Below are 18,221 nucleotides of genomic sequence, written 5' to 3'. Positions count from 1 at the left end.
ATAATGGACGCAGAACCGCATGGACTTACGGTCAAATGGATACGAGGCCAAACCGAACCGACCGAAGACTCTTACTATTCGCTCTTCACTCACCCCGCAGTGCTGTTTCTAACTTATTACTACTCACTTCTCATTCTTCACTCGGTATTTCTTATTCAGCAACTCCTGTCCCTACCTCCTCGTGGTACTAGTCGGAATACGAGCAACGTTAGCGGAGATCGGGTAACCAACCCCAGTGGAAACTAAGGTTTTATACCGACACTCAACGGCACTCAACGAGGAATAACTTTGTCAATCTTGAGCGTCTGTTCCCATGTCAGGGGCGCCTCAACCAAGTGAGCAGTTGTATACCAGGCTAGGAGCGGTTTACGACAGCGTCTGATCCGGAGCAGGCGGCTGAATTAAGAATCATGGTGTCTCGGCACTAAAGCTAAGATGCCTATCACGAGATTGAGTAGGTTGACCCTGGTAAGGTAACTTACCTAAACCAACTTTACAAGGTCGACTTAGTAGCAGTCAAGTAGCACTCAAAACCGTCCTCCTCCGTTGAACATTAGGCAGCTATATAACCCGCAATCTGCCGAGAACTACATGCGAATACTGGATGACCATGATTTTGAGGAGTAAAACGGAGATCGAGTTCCTGAAGACCAACAAAGCTGCCAACAAGGACCGCCTATCGGCAAACCTTTATAAACACGACCGACTATCGCTGGCAACAGCACTATACTTGATTATTTCCTAGATTTGGGAGAAGCAGAAGCTACCGGAGGAATGGTTGGAAGGAGTGGTTTGCCCCATCTACAAAAACGGTAATCGACTCAACTGCTGCAACTTTCGTGGCGTAACGCTGGTAAGCACCGCACGTAAGGTACTCTCCCAGATCCTGTTACGACGGCTGTCACCGATAGCACACGGTTTCGTAGGGAATTATCAGGCGGGCTTCGTGGGGGCTCGCGCAATTCTGGGCCAAATGTTGTCTATCCGACAGATCTAGCAGAAATGTCGTGAGTACAACGCTACGTGCCCACGCATCACATTTTAATTGGCTTCAAAGCAGCATATGATACAGTCGATCGAAACCAGTGACGGTTAACAATGCACAAACATGATTTTCTGGGCAAACTGACGTGACTGGTCAGAACTACATTCAATCGAGTGATTTATTTAGTGGCACATCTCGAAGAAACTGTCGATGTGACGAGAGTTGGGACAAGGTGACGGCTTATTTTGCGTGCTGTTTTCAACATGACTCTGGAGGAAGTGATTTGACGAGTAGATATCGAAACAAGAGGCACGATTTCCATCAAAGGGAGCCAACTCCTAGGCTTTGCAGATGACAGATGCGGATACGGGTTCTTGCCGTGTTTGAGCGGAAGGTGCTGTGTACGATATTTGGTGAAGTACAAACTAAAAGCGGAGAGAGTGTATGAATCACGAGCAATAGGCACTTGAACAGATTCCCATCATACATTTGGTGAAAGTCTGGAGGCTACGGTAGGCCGGACATCTCGCAAAGATTCCGGACGATAGAGCGACGAAAACAACGTTCTTCAAAAAACCCCATCGACACCAGGAACAGAGGGGTTCAACGTGACAGATGGCTCGATCAGGTCAAAAGTGATTTCGCCCAAGATACGGGTTGAAAGAAGGCGATTGCTTGAAGCAGAACGAGCCATCCCGACTGTATGCCGTTGACGACAACGAAGCTCAGGCTATTCAGTGGTTTCAAAATTTTTCGAGAGTGATGATTTAGGCTGTAATTTTACTGAACGTCAGGCTTTCGCAACTTTTTCATCGAAGCTGGAGTGAATTCCCAGATGGAAATTACTGCTTTAAACCGAATTTTGTTCATTACAAGAGTGGCGTTGTCAGATTTAATCCCTTTCCATCACAAGAATGGCCTGGTCTACCGCTGGATCTCAATCCATCGGATTGTTTGCATGGGGATACATTCAAGCAACTTTGGGTTATTATTTGGGACGATATGCCGTCCAATTAGCTTAGAGGTACGATGCTGGTCTAACAAGTCCTAGTATGTTCAAGTCTTGGCTGGGCGGTGCTGCTAGAATCAGTAGGAATATTGCGTTAGCTCCGTAATTGTCCTGTACTCCAAACAACCGGTTGCGATGGCAGTCTGCTCTCAAAGGCGTTTATATCCAAGGTTTTCCTGTTGCCTCAGCAAACCATGTGTGCCAGGCTGAATGCAGTCCATAAACGCTTTCGAATAGTTACTAAACAAAATGGAAATGTGAAGTGATTGTGCACCTTTAAATAATAGGACTCTGTCTTTCACCTTTGCGAAACATAAAAGTTTGCTAATTTGGTGCTGTTGTTCTGATTGTATGTAGTTTATTTTATTGACAAGCAACTTTAATCACCATGATATAATACGTTGTTTGCAGTCAGTTTTTCGTTGCACTTCGTTCTCTACCAACAACGTTAGGCAATACAAAGTCTTAGCATGTTTAATTTGTCTCGCATGAAAAACAGTGCTAATTTAACATTGAATCAACTACTGATTGTCACCAGACGTTAGTGTAGAATAATGGAATAATGCAAATCTCATTACCACCACTTGCCAGCGGCAATCAAATTCGGCTTCGTTCACAAGCTCGATAGTCGAAGTGTTTCTCGGATCAACCGTACACAGGCAGGCAGGCACAGGGTGCGAGCGATGCGATGACTCCAACACTTTCGTGTGACCTTCAACCAGCTGTAATAAGCAGCGGCAACAACGATCGTTTTCATTCTACGATAATTTATACCGAAACAAGATGATCACTATCTTCCTTCAATAACAACAACAACAACCACAACAACAAATGCCTGGTGCTGCCTTTTCCCACAGCAGAGGATGCGGCTATTAGGCCGTGCTTATTGTGGGAGCTTTTGCGTTCGAAACAGTTCGATTTTACTGTGTGGAGTTTTGAACGCAAAAGGAAACGAGAATTTCAGGTTTACAGCCTTAAAAGTAGCGAAATTAGCATGGAATCAGTGATTCTCGAGTGGAAAATCGATGATCCATCGGCAGGCACAGCTAAAGGTTACGTGCAGGAATGGCGGAACGATCGGATGGTTTGTGACAGTTCGGGGCTCTTCGAGAATTGTCATGCGGCACGTGGCTTATCTCGAATTCACGTGGCTTCCTGCTGGTTGAGAACGTGCCCAAGGGCGAGCATGGTGTGGACGCAACACCATCATCATCATCATTCCCCTCCGATTGAATGCGAATGCGAATGCGAACGATGCATCTTGGGAAATAGCTCACAATCGCTGGAGGGGAACAATGGAATAGGGTGATGATCGTCCGAGAAAAAAAATCGTGTAATTTAGCGAAGAAACTTGCCCCGTGTTTTCCATCCCCTGAAAGCATCCGTTGATCTACATAAAATTGCTAATGTAGACGATCACTTCACTGTGTAATCGACTGACGTGTGTTATGTCATTAACTGTTTGATGAGTCCTGAAGCGCGGGTGAAAGAGATCAGGCCGGTGTCGAGGAGTAACATCAATGTTATTAGTCGCCGCCGCTGCATTGGTTCCCTCGGGGGAACTCGATTCGAATACAAAGTAGTTTGCTTCACGATACTGTGAAGAAACTGGTCGTTTAGTTGATAATCGATGATGCAGTTTCATCACGACAATTTCTGTTATAAAAAAATAACCTTAGATCCTAAGTTTAGAGCTATATAATTTGACTAACTTTTAGTTCAAAACTGAACAAACCTGTTACTGACAGTTCAGTTTAGTCACCAGCCAAGACACACTTGCATTAGTCGTGTTAATCAGGCTATCACACAATAACCGTACAAGGTCAATCCCGCAAAAGTAAGACTCGATCAGTGCAGTTTCAGATGAATTGATTTTGTTTTCCTATGTCGGAGAAACTTGGAGGTTAATTTTCACAAGTGTGTAAATTAGATTAGCACCCAAGTCGCAAGCAATATTCATTTGTCTAAAACTTCACAACTAATTTCATGCTGGGTTTTCCCAATATAAACCACCACAATGCTTTTTGTGGTTAAATTTATCCTCGAATCATTTTAAAAACTGTGACCAAGTTTCGCCTTTCGTCGATCCAACCATCCATCAGGGTTTGGTTTCTAGAGGTTCACAACCACAGCTTAGCCGATTGTGTACGGTGCATTTTATGTACTTTAAAACCCTATGTTGCTCTGTCGTGCATTGCTGGTGAAACACTTTTCCAGCTCGGTAAGTCTTTTCTCCTTACTACCTGCCGCCGCCAACACCAGCGGTTCATCCCATGATAAATGCGCGAAAGGCACACTTAAGTTAAGTCCGCGGTTTCCGAGTCAAGAACGAGTGTTTCACTTTCACGCTTCGGCGCATTTCTTCGAGTATCCGTCGTCTCCGGGCCCCGGGGGGAAACTTTAACAAGTGATAAACAAAGGTGTTGACGCGAGAAAACACTTTGTGCGCACTATTGCCTTGCTTTTGCAACAACCAACGACCGACCGACCGCCTGACTGGTACGACGACAGTCGTTGCGGTTTGAGGTCACCACCATCAGTATCGCTAGCTAGCTAGCTCTTACCTGTTGCATAGCCTCCAGCATCAGTTCCTTGTTGAGGACAGCATCAAGAGTTTGCATTTGGTCGCAGGATTGCTTCGCTTGCAGGTAGGTGGAGGCGAGCATGAAAGAACCCAGGATGAATGACGATGCGATCACGGTGAGGGCAACGATCCTGGCGATCTTGACGGAGTTGGCCTGACGAATTTTGTATGCCTAGAAAAAATTACAGAAAAAAAACGTGTTACACACTATTTTCCAAGACAATTTTCCATTGACTGAAATCTAGGCTTTGAGTTACTGTCTCTCTCTCTCCCCGGTTTCGAACTATGTCATTTGCTTATTTGTCATGGTACTGCTGCTGCTCAGCTAATTAAGAGTAAACGGTTCTTTAACGATTCGTACCTGAGTCCGAATTGTTTGAATGGTGCAATTATGTTCGCATTTCTAATTGAATTAACGAGATGAACATTGGGAGTCGTTGCACAGCAAAAGATTGAGTCAAAACGAGTTCGATTGCACTCGCTTTCAGATTAATTGGCAAAACCGGCTCGCTTGCTGCCACACACAGAATCGAATAAGGCAGCAAGTGCATAGCGAAGGTGGTGTAATTAACTTTTCAATCCACCTACTCCGCCACGCGCACTGCTCGGCTTGTGGTTCGACAGTTTTATTTCGCCATTGGCACGCAACAGAAAACAGACATTTGTCTTCGCGGAGATTTTCTCCGAGAGTCGAGCGCTCGAACTTGACTGGGAAAGGCGGCTCGAATTTGATTCGCTATTCGCTAGCGTAAGTTTTATGACAAACGCTCCGGTGGTTATGGAAATGGGCTTAAATGTTATTAATCTGCCGCTGTTTATCGGCAGCTGGTAGAATCCGGTCTTTTATGCGGGGGGTACCCAAGGGCCCTCGAGCGCACTACCCGGCTCGGCACTGGAAACTGGCTGATGAACGCTTGTTGCGGCCGAACGCCCGCCTGCCGGGCGGAGAAACGGCTGCGTTTGTTGTTTAAGCTGTTGATTTAAAATTAGTGCTCGGCTTACGATGAGGTTCGTTTCATTTGCATTTTTACAGTTTCATCTGTGCTACTAAAATGTTAAAACACATTTGACGCTGTGCAATTATTTTCTTAATATAATTTACGATGGATAATGTAATGATCACGACTTGAATATTTATTAACACAGACTATCAGAAAGAAAAGAATAAATGAAACAAAATTCTATAATTCATGTTTCAAATGGTCCCTTCCTTATCCATTTTTCCCATAAATAAATCCTGATATCTTCCCAGTACTGCCGTAGACAACCCCCCAGTTGGTCTCGAGGTACGACATTAGTCTAACAAGCCTCGTTCGAGTCTTGATCGGGAGAGGTTATAAGACTCAATAGGATCGCAGCCCTAGCCCCTCAATTGTCCTGTATTCTTTCAACTGACTGCGAAGTCTGTCGAATAAAAGAATGCGGATTGTAGCACCAAAGGCTTTGTTTGCTTACATCCAGCCCTAAATCAAATTTTCAGCCTAGTTTCAAATCCAACCTCTCCAAGTCTAATAAATCATATAACCGATTTCCACTCCAATTGTATGTTCAGTTTCGTGTTCAATTTAAGTCTAATTTAGTTCCTATTACAAGCAAAATTTAGAGTCCGATTTCAGTTCCCATTTCAAGCCCAATTTTCTGTCAGATATTAGGTCCAATTTTATGTTAATTTTATTGCATTTTCGGATAAACTTAAAGTTCAATTACAGCTCCGATTTCAAGTTCAATTTTATGTTCAATTACATGTCCGATTTCCAGATCAATTTAAATCTAATTTGATTCCGGTTTCAAATAAAATTTTAAGTACAATTTCATTTCCGATTTTAAGTAAAGTTTCATTACTTATTTTATGTCCGATTTCAACTTTAGTTTCATGTCCGTCTTCAATTCTAATTGAACTATAATTTGATTCCAATTTCTGGTAAAATTTTAAGTCCATTTTCGGGTAAAATATCATGTGCAATTTTAGGTTCAATTTCAAGTCTAATTTCATTCCAGTTTCGAGTAAAATTTTTGAATCAAATTTCAAGTTCAATTTCGAGTACAGTGTAATTCCAATCTTTTTTTTCGGAAGGTTTGACCACTGCGACCATTATTTTGATCTATTGTGGTAAATTCCAATCTTACGAAAACGTCTAATATAATATGAATCTAATTTAAACTTAGATTTCATGTCCAATTACATGGCAAATTTTAAGTCCAATTTCAGTTAGCTTTAAGGCTGGTCTAACAAGCCGGCCGTCGTACGATCGAATCTCGGCTGGGCGATGCTGCTAGAGTCAGTAGGATCGTTGCCCTAACCCTGTCTTATAATCGGCTGCGAAGTCTATCGATAAAGAAGAGTCCAGTCATAAAGACGCAAGGCTTTGTTTTTTTTATTAAATTTTAGGCCCAGTTCAACGACCAATTTTACGGTTTACTTTAAAATAAAACTTCAGATCAAGTTCTCATAAATCCGAATTTAACATTCTAATTTCAATCCAATGTCAAGTTCAATTTTAAGGTTGGTTTAAAATCTAACTTCAAATCCAGTTTCTAATCCATCGGAGTGCCCAGGCGGGGGTACGGGTCCCGTTTTCCCGATAAAATTTAGCAAAGAAAAAATCTTTAAGAACCTCAGAAGTACGAAGCAGTTTACCCTAATCGACTGGTGTTTTTGCGATAAGTCAGCTACTAGCCCGAAAATAGAACCGAAAAAGTACGAGGTTAAGTCAATTAAAAATTAATAAAAAAGATCCAGATCAAAACAATACCAAATTAGGGCAAAAAATATTCGAACACATGCATTATATTTTTATGTTCTTTGTAGGATACTGAATCATTGCGACTATTTTTAGAAATTTATTGTGGTAGCAACACAAGCAGACCGTATTAGTGCCCTCAAGTTGTAGGCGAAAAACGTATCAGCCGTAAATAAAATCAAATGTGAACCAAATGCGAACAAAAATCAATCGTGAAAAAAGTTTTCCTTCCGCTTTTTTAGTTTACTTGTATTTGACTATACGCAGTCATGCCGTAAACTAGTTTTGGAAAAGAAGGTAGTGTCTCAAGCGAAGAATAATTAATTAGATGAACTGAAAAATTTGATATAGACTAAAAATATGTTTAGTTAATATAGCGAGTGGCAGTAGTTTAGGTAGTAAAACACTCGGGTACCAACCGAGAGAACGTGGGTGCGAACCTCACCTGCCATTGCACAGTGGTCCAAACAGCGAAATACGTGATCGTTTGATATTGCGCCGAAACGTGAAGTTTTTCGCATATGGTGCCTTCAGGAACATTTCTTGGTATAATAAGCCCCTTCTTGTGAGTGAAATCTTTGGGTGATTAATTCCCTTAAAAGTGAGGTACGAAATTTATTTTCTCGTATATTCAAGATACAGGTTTGGTACTTTCGGCAAAGTTGTAGTAAATATCAATATAAACAACTTTGTCAAAGATACCATTCGTGTATCTCTTCATAGAAATTGTCTATGAAGTGTTATTCGTGGACAAACCCTTTAAAACAGTTGTTAAACCCTGACTTATTCTGGTCAACTTTTATGTGTTCATAGTGTTCTAGAAAGTTGTTTATCTTGCTAAAATCAACGTTTTTGTAGAACATTATTATACGCGATTTTCTGCAGTTTCGGAGATTTTGAGCATTTTTGATGAAAAATAGTACTACTTGGAGCTTAAATATTTCCCAAGGTGGCAAATGGTGGCAAATCAATCAACTCGTACTTAAAAGTACAACAAAAAACCTTTAAAAGCAAGTGTCAATTGTCTGTATCCGTTTGTATCTTCAAAAGGTATAGTTGTTTTAAAAATCTCAGTCATGTTTATAGAACAATTAAAATGTACTTCGGATGCAATAAACGCCATTTTGTTTACGCTGACAATCTCTTTCTAACAAGTTGAGTTACCAGCAATTTTTTCGCCTATTTTCAAGTCGAAAATGAATGTAGACTTGAAATTATTATTCGCAATCAATAAGGGGTAAACTTCCAAATAACTAACATAAGTCTATTTTGTTCAGTACCTTCGATTGGTGTCTTTTCAAAAGATCACACTCATAATGGGCTGGTACCGAATGGCCGAAACACAAATAGTCGAGTCACGAATGGCTGAAATCCAAATGGCCGAATTTCAACTATAGTCACAGAATGCCGAATTTTCTCGAAATGACTTTTTAGTCTATTTAATTAGAAAACTCGAATTGACAAGCAGTTAACAATTAAGGCCATTACAAATATTTAAAAAAGTTTTTGTCCCTCCGCCCAAGCAACAATCCAATAGCAAATTGGTCTTATTAATTTCTTATAGTAGTTTTATCAGAGCATTTCAAAGTCTGTTGGATTTTATAATGTTTCTCCTCAAGTGAATTTTATCTTATTTGACTTACATTTCTGAAGTATGACTGAAGGAGACTTGAAGAATCACCCATAAAACTAAATTATCAATAAGTGTAATTCACCTTATAAGGGGTTTTAAAAGATACTTAATTTTTGCTTAAAAACGACGCCCCTTAAAACTTAACAATAGTTTTGAATAAAACTTACGACATTCTTCTGCAAGATTCGTTTATCTTAACAATACTGCCATAAAACTCTCTTAAAATCAAATATTCTTGAAAGAGAAATTATTCTCTTGAATAAGAACATTCTAACGTAAACAACTAAACTGTCAAAATGGTCGTCTGAACCTAAAGAAAATTGAAGAATACAGATCTTTTAAACGAAAATAGAGCGAAAATCTGTGTAATATTTTGAAAACTCTTCCATATGAACATTCAGCGAAGTCACAAAACAATAAAGATCTCAGTACTAACTGAGCTGGGGAAGGACAGTGCCGGTAATAATGCATTTGCCAGAGGCGGTGCGGGTTTCCTCTAGAACTTTTCGTATTTTTTAAACTAAATATAGAGTTCATAAGTCAAATGTCTTTGTATGGAAAATGTTTGAAGGCACTGAAGCAGTTGAAGCATAATTTTTAAAAACAGTTGTACCGATTGTAAATTAAACGCTTGGAACTGTCGTGCTGTCCAAACAGCACAAACAACACGTTACGTCGATCCTTCGTCGATGTTTTCTTTGTTTATACTAGAATGGTTATCTTGCAAAAACTTGGTGCCCTCAAGTATTTCAAACAATTCTTATTCAAGCGCAATTTGTCTTCTTCAAGAATACAATAAGTATTGATGAACTTATCGCGCTCTTGGAAAAATTTTCTTTGTCTTGTGCAAGAAATGTTAGTCTCATAAGCGCTTTCAGGTTGATTTAGATAAAACCATTGAAAAAATGGCGAACAGGAATATTTTGATTACTTTAGAAATTGTAGTCAATTGCATATGGGCGCTTATAAATATGGTATTATGCAATACCATTAGAGATCTTATCTTTTTAAATAAATGTTTAGACATATAAAAGCCTTTTTGCCACAATTAGTTAAAAATTTGGTAGCTATCAACTTCTTCATGAAATCATTAATTTTTTTATGTATTTAATTTTTCAATAATCTAGCAAAAATAACTGGCGCGTTAAAATTTTCTAACTCTCATGTCACAAAACATCGACAAACCGAGCGTGGCATGAAAAATTTCTCATTTATGAGCAACAAAGCAGCTGCTTTTATCACCATTTTTATTTTCAATTTTCATTTATACCCATTTCGAAATAGCAATATCTGTGAACGCTTATAGCTTATAGCTCTTGGTCAATTTAAAACATTTAAGGCTGTGAAAAGTGTATGATGTCTTGCAAGTGTTCTTTGAAGAGACAACCATAAAATCATCAACACTTGTGGCGGTTTTCTTTTTGTTTCAAGCGACTCTTGGAAGTGATTATAAATAGATATCGATTAGAATTACAAGTTTTAAAAGGATCTTTGGAAATTTTCTTGAGAACCTTCTTTAGTGTGGGCCTCCCTCGCCTTATAAGGGTTTTATGGCTGTTTTATCGCAGTTTTGTAGAATTACAAGTTTTGAGATCGGGTTTAAACAGAAAATGCTGGAAACCTCTTCAAGTGCACCTTAAAATTGAAATTGTTACTTGGGCGGTGTTGGGCCACTGAAGGGGGGGGCGAAAAAAAAAACAAAGAGAATTTTTTAATCGAGCAAAAAAAAGATGGATTTTAGGCATTTTTACTTAAAGTTTAAACGTGAAAACCAAATCTATTCTTGCTTTTAATAAATACGTTGTTATTTTTCATGCAAAAATCTACGAACAAAAAGACAAAAACGAAAGAAATTTTTTTTGCCGAGTTTTGGAAATTCCACTGTTTGAACTTCCATTTCTATTTCGTGCTAGAAGCGTTAACTCAACTCGTACACTCATTTTTCGAGTTTTTCAAGCTGTAGAGCCCACAGACAATTGATTTTATAAACAAAATTTAACTCGTATCCTACAAATTATTTTTTTGCCCCCCGATTTTTCAAGCCAATTTGAAGGGCAGGGGAACAAAAACTTTGAAAATGATTTGCAATGGCCTAACTTTACTCAAACAAAAAATAAAATAAGCAACACATCTTTTTGTTGTACTTTTAAGTATGAGTTGTTTGATTTGCCACCATTTGCCACCTTGGGAAATATTTAAGCTCAAAGAAGTACTATTTTTCATCAAAAAAGCTCAAAATCTCCGAAACTTCGGAAAATCGCGTATAATAATGTTCTACAAAAACATTGATTTTAGTAAGATAAACAACTTTCTAGAAAACTATGAACACGTAAAAGTTGACCAGAATAAGTCAGGGGTTAAAAACTGTTTTAAAGGGTTTGTCCACGAATAACACTTCATAGATAATTTCCATGAAGAGATACAAGTATGGTGTCTTTGACAAAGTTGTTTGCATTAATATTTACTACAAGTTTGACGAAAGTACCAAACCTGTATCTCGAATGGACGAGAAAATAAATTTCGTATATCACTTTTAGGGGAATTAATCACCCAAAGATTTCTCTCACAAGAAGGGGCTTGTTATACCAAGAAATGTTCCTAAAGACACTATATGCGAAAAACTTCACGTTTTGGCACAATATCAAACGATTACGTATTTCGCTGTTTGGACCACTGTGCATTGCCCTGACTTTTCAGTTCATTCAATATTCTTCATATCAGAAACTTCCTTCCTTTCTATTTTTTTTTTCATTTAATGTAACTTAATTTTAATTTTCATATTCCACTAAAACGCCATAAAAACATCAGTGTACATTTTTTACATTCTTGTGTTAATTTCGTATAATATTTGTTATTGATGTATTGATTTAGTGTTATTTCTGTGTAATTTTACTGTTCTATTGTACTCCTTTGGTACTCCTTTTGTTTTCGTTACTTTCCCCTACCGTCAACTACAACCTAGTCAACTACCAAAAATCAACTTTATTGGTTAATGGACCGCTGAGATATCCGATGGGCGTACAGCACCAACCCTCACGTTATTTGGGGGATTCCTGTATTTTTGTGCCGTCTTGGAATCACATTTGTGTAAATTTTTATCACTTTTGAGGCAATTTTGTATCAGTTTTCTGTCATTTTCGTATCCTCTTTGTACGCCATTTTTTCATGTTTTGAGTATTTTTAATATTTTTGTGTCATATTACCATATTGTTTGTATACCAGAATCTCTTTTTACATTCATTCATTTTGCGTGATTTTGTTTTACGTCTGAAATTTGAATTAACGTCCTCTCGTTTTACGTCCAAAATTTGAATTACCGACCTGTTTTTTTACGTGCCCTCAATAGTGGACTAAAACGAGATTTGTACCATTTTTGTGTCATTGTTTATAGCATTTTTGTGTCATTTTTTATACCATTTTTATGTTATTTTTTTATCATTTTGGGTTTATCATTTTCATTTTTCTAATTTTATTGTTATGTTTTTATTATTCTTGTTTCGCCTCTTAGGTTTATAGTTGTGTGCTAGTTTGGTGTCCTGCATAATATTAGTACCATTTGTCATTAAAATTACGATGTTTTAGATCACTTTTTTCAAATATAATGTGAATCACAACGCCGCACTTCCAGTGTAAAACGCTTAGTTGTCTAGCCTTTTAGGCAGACTAAATGTATCATTTCTGCATCATTTTTAATTTATGCTTCAGCAATTTTTTTTTATTTTTGAGCTTTTTTGGGAATGTTTTTGCACCTTTATATTTACGTATTTTATTTTATTTTCGTTTCATTATTTCATTCATCTTTTGGATTATTTTAGATAAGCTACACTGTTTGTTTTTATATCATTTGGGAGTTCGATTAGGACAAAAAATATTAAAACACATGGAATACATTTTTATGTTTTTCTAGTGTTGTTGATGTTCATCTAGTGTTGTTTTTGTATCATTTTTGAATAATTTTGTCATTTAAGCTAGTTTTATGATTTTCAATTTTTATTCTAGTTTTTGCATAATGCTTTTATTGTTTTATGCCATTCTGGAATAATTTTTAATTAATCTGTACAGCACTTTTGCATCCTCTTTTTCCGGGTTGGTACCGAATGGCTGAAACACAAATGGCCGAAATCCAAATGGCCGAATTTCAACAGCAGTCACAGAAGGCCGAATCACGAAAGGCCGAATCACGAATAGCCGAACCACGAATGGCCGAATCACTAAAGGCCGAATTTTTTCGGAATGGCTAAATAACTATTCAATAAAAAGCATGAATTGGCAGGTAGTTAACAAATAACTTTAATCAAACAAAAACAAAAACAAAATAAGCAAAACAACTATTTACTATAGAGTATAGATGATTGATAATGCTTTGTTCCCCTAAGCGCAAATGAACTTTGTTCATTTTTTATGTGTGAGACCTATCTACCGTGTTAGTAGCAAATGTTTCCTAGATGAGTGTGCGCCGGTGGCCCGCCGTCGGAAGCGCCGGCCACTGCGGGGGGGGGGGGGGGGGGGGGCAGCCCCCCTGCAGAAACCACTTCTATTTAGGTGCATGCATTTTCCTAGGTTTACTGACTAGTAGAGATTATCCCCTAGTTAGGACCGAACGAGCGACAGCGAGTAAGGACAGCATGTACCCCACGTTTTTGCAGGTTGAAGGCCGTGAATATTTTCCGCCGAATATGACGTTCGGCCTTTTGTGATTCGGCCATTAGATATATTATGCCATTTGTAATATCGGCCATTCGTGATTCGGCCATTCGTGATTCGGCTATTTGTGTTTCGGCCATTCGTAAATAATCCCTTTTTCCTCATGTCTTTCATCCGTGTGTTTTTTGGAACATTTTTGTGCCGTTACATTATTGTATAATTTGCACGTCATTTTGTGTTACTTTTATACTAATTTAATTGGTGCATTTTTGCACCATTTTTGTGGCAATTTTGTGTCATTTTTGTATCTCTTCGTATTCTCTTTGTATGACGTTTTTGCTGTTTTCGTGTCGTTTTGTACATATTTGCGCCGAAATTGTACATATTTCGTGCCATTCTTGTATCGTTATTTGCATGTATTATGTTCAGTTTATTTCATTAGGCCATTACAAATATTTTAAAAAGTTTTTGTCCCTCCTGTGTTGGGCCACTGACGACTGGGAGGTGGGGGTGGGGGCAAAAAAAAATAAAGAGAATTTTTATTTAAAAGGCATTTTTATTTAAAGTTTAAACGTGAAAACCAAATTTATTCTTGCTTTTAATATATACGTTATTATTTTTCATGCAAAAATCTACGAAAAAAAAACGAAGGAAAAATTTTTTGGCCGATTTTCGGAAATTCCGCTGTTTGAATTTCCATTTCTATTTCATGCTAGAAGCGTTAACTCAACTCGTACACTCATTTCTCAAGTTTTTCAGGCTGTAGAGCCCACAGACACTTGATTTTATAAAAGAAATCCTACAAATTATTTTTTTGCCCCTCGATTTTTCAAGTCAATTTTGGGGTGACAATAACTTTGAAAATGATTTGCAATGGCCTTATCATATTCATTTTTGTATCATTTTTTATTTCTGGCTATGTTTTTTTTTGGTTATTCTTGTTTATTTTTGCGTCGTTTTATTTACGTTTTTCCCCCAAAAGACGATCATTAAGACTGTCGCATTTATTTGTCTTGACTTATAATGAAGGCCATTATAATCAGCTTCAACCCGCGGATCCCAGAGATAGGAGGAAACGAGCTACGAACCTAAAAAGTCTTGCTTCAAGGAACCTTCGTTATCTATTTTTCCGCTCTTTTCGCTTCAAGTCTTTTCCCCCTCTAGGGATACTATAAAACACTCTTGGTTTCATTACTTTCTTTCACCGTTCCCTGCGTCTATTCGAAAAACTACCATTGAAAAAATAGAGCTTAGTGTACTAACATAAAGTTATATTGTGTAACAATATTCACTTGATTTTGCATAATTGCAATCGTTAAGAGTTTATATTCCCTAAGCCTTGAGCTTTGTATCATTAACCAGTAACTTTCTTTCAATTTTTAAAATGTTCCACAACAAGTAAATAGTTTTTGTTACTTCTTCCTGATACCGAGTTATTTGCTCTGTGGTCACTGATGTGTAGGCTTCCGGCAAAACAAAATATAAACCTTATAATGAAATGTTGTGACAATCGAGTTTAATGTACCTAATTGTAATACTTCCTTTAACATATCTAATTGGGGGCTCTCGTTGTGTTTAGTGGTGAATAAAAAACAAGTCGTAAAAAAGAAACTATAATAATAATTTGCAATGACAAAGCGTTTGTTTTAATGTTCCTTTCTCGCTTTAATTACACATTTCCTTACTGCCCCACAGGACACAGTTTTGCTTTTCGTAAAAATATTACCGTCAACAAAAAAACGACGTGATGGGCCAGAAAATAATAGACGTTTATGGACTGCACTTATTCGATCGTTTTACTTTACAAATTACGCATGATTAACGGTAATTGTTACGGAAGTAACATTTTAACTATTGCGCTAATAATAGAATTATGCACATGTTTTAAATTATATAATGAATAAATAGTTCATATACTTGCGATCCAAACTGGTAGTCAGTAATTCACTGCTGTTTGTTGATATGTAGTCATTTTGAACGAGTTATGGATTTATTTTATGAAATTTGAGTGATGGAATTTTCGGTATAAGGATTTACTTTTGACGTTTCTACAATTTTTGGTGGAAAAGCAAAAGGTAAATGGACCGAATAAAGCGCTTTAGGAAATTAGTCCATGAATAAGTAGAAAGTGACTGGCCAAAAGCGGCGTCTTAGTTTCAATTCGTTGGTAACTAAGTGAATGGAAAAATGGCCTCCAGTTCCAAGATGCACCTCTCCAACTCACATAATTTTACACTATTTGCCTGTCATAATTCATTTCAATACTGATCTGGCAAGTAGCGGTACCGAATAAACAACTTGATGGCCTTCGTTTGGGTAAAGTTGGCTTAGATCAAATGGCATTTAAATGAGACGATGAGCAGTTTTTATTGCCAAACAATTAACTAAACTGTGTTACTCATTTAGATAATTTACGTTTCTCAATTGTCACGTCTTCAGTTGATAGATGAGTGAATATTTAGCCACCCCTGGGCATTTCAAAAACTCGTGTGTATTATTTAACAGCACTTAAAAATAAACCATTCTTAAAAAAGATGAAATTCAAATGAAAAAAGTGTTTGTCATCAGTTTGTATGTACCTTTTTTCGAAAAATTACCATAAAAACACAATGAAGTCAAATTAGCTACAGTCAAACAATCGTTCATCCGTTCATCGTTTTGCAGCACACCGGTTGATTCATCACCAAAATAAAGAGGTAGTTTACACCAGCTCTAAACCGGTCCCCTCGTGGTATCCGGCAAAGCCACTAAGAGTGCCACCAACCACGCACCGAGATGATGGCCGCTGACGGACGCCCCGGTTAACCCGATTAGCACCAAGCAACTTAGCAGGAAAATTGCGACCGCGAGTCCCCACCACTTGACCAATAATGTTGACCAATGAGACGCAACCGATAATAGTGAGTGTGTTGGCGCTATCTCGTGATCGACACCGACCACTATTGCCGATCCATCTCGATGGAAGTGGAGATAATTTAGAGTGTGTGGATTGAGTCGTTAACTAAAGCAAACAACACAAAACGTCTATTTGAGCTTCGAAGGTTAAACTCTTAATGAACGAACGATTTTTGGAAATGGTCCCATAAACGGAGCTCTTCCGCTTTCTTGCTTGAGAAAGTTAAGACCCGTGGGTTAGTTTGAATTTTAAAAATTCCTGTCCTATAAGTGAGTCAGTGGAGAAACTGTCTCATCGACTCAGTGGTTCACGATTTTTCCAAATTATGCTTTCAAATTATGAGCCGAACAATTCTCCAGAAGAAAATTGACCAATTATGCAACGGACTGTGGGAACGGACGAATTGGAAGCCATGTGGAAGCCGATGTACACAGCGACATTGGGTGGAAAATGAAAACGAAACCCCCTGGGAAACCGCACTTTTTTGCTGCTTCCTTACTTCGACGCGGTGTGGCTTGCATCAGCTGAAGCGCAATCGAGCGGATGAACCGACGAGCAGTGTGGCAAAAGTAATTAAACTCGTTTTCAATATTAAATACCAAGAAATCTAATAGGCTAATCGAATTGACGAATCGCACCGTGAAAGTAAACATTCGAAGTAGAAAAAAAGATGATAAAATTCGTAACTGGTTTCGCTGGCCTCCGGTTGCTTTCAATCGTAGCATAGCTTTTTGTCCGACGACTTGCGATAATTACTGTGCTTCAAGTTTAACAACAAATGCGAATACTCTTGCTGGGATGCTGCAACCAATCTGGCTTTGCCAAAGCCAAACGACGCATTGACAAAACCGTACTCCGAATGCTGTGATTTTCATATAAAAATGCTAATTACGTAAATAATTTACCCCGGTAAAGGTCACCCAGCGAACAAAACCGCAACGATTGCGCAACTGGCAGGCATGTTCCGAAGAAGAACGTCACGAAACTTGTAAATGTCGAATCATCGCGCAGCTAAAAAGTAACTACGGCCGACAGGCTATGCGCCGGGCTCGATAGGCCGACGACGACGGCACGGCGCGGCGGTCGGCGGCTTCATTGTTATTCTTTTTTTTAGTTTTGCTGAAGCTCTTGTCGAGATTGTCCGTGCGTGATGGTTGCTCTGAAAACACGCTGCCCGACAGCCCGATGGCATCCTCCGGTGGTGGCCGTCGGTTTGGACTTTATTTTTGCTACGTTATTCTGGGTGTCGTTTAGTGAGAACTAATATTTTTATTCCTACATGGTAAACACGTCAGTATATCTTTAAAAAAGGAAGTATTTGTGCAGAAATGTCGGGAGTACAACGTGCCCACGCATTACATCATTCATTGGTTTCAAAGCAGCATACGACACAGTCGATCGAGAACAGCTATGGCAGATAATGCACGAGCCCGGTTTTCCGAATAAACTGACGCAACTGATCAGAGCTGAATTGGATCGAGCGTCGGAGACACTCTCGAGTCCCTTGAAAACGTGGCGAGGTTTGAGACAACTGTTGAGGGAATGGTCCGACGAGTGGGTATCGCAACGAGGGGTACGATTTTGACCAAGGGTAGCCAACTCCTAGGCTTTGCAGATGACTTTGATATCATAATGATTGCGACTTTGCAACGGCGGATGTAAACTACGCCAGATTGAAAGCGGAGTCTAGGAGGATTTGGCAAAAAATAAATGCGTTGAAGACTAAATG

At 38.6% G+C, this 18,221-nt stretch overlaps 1 protein-coding gene across 1 annotated transcript in view; it reads right to left on the bottom strand.

Moving 5' to 3' along the window:
• Nucleotides 1–18,221, bottom strand: part of LOC128733821 (bromodomain-containing protein 4) — a 75,142-nt gene that overhangs the window by 15,555 nt on the left and 41,366 nt on the right. Inside the window, exon 2 of the mRNA XM_053827631.1 lies at nt 4,559–4,750. Within this exon, the coding sequence (XP_053683606.1) occupies nt 4,559–4,750 (192 nt within the window). The remainder of the gene's footprint in view (nt 1–4,558; nt 4,751–18,221) is intronic.

Source organism: Sabethes cyaneus, chromosome 2 (genome assembly GCF_943734655.1).
Source record: "Sabethes cyaneus chromosome 2, idSabCyanKW18_F2, whole genome shotgun sequence".
NCBI lineage: Eukaryota > Metazoa > Arthropoda > Insecta > Diptera > Culicidae > Sabethes > Sabethes cyaneus.
The sequence above is the reverse complement of the archived record's forward strand: the minus strand, read 5'-3'. Positions and strand labels throughout refer to the sequence as shown.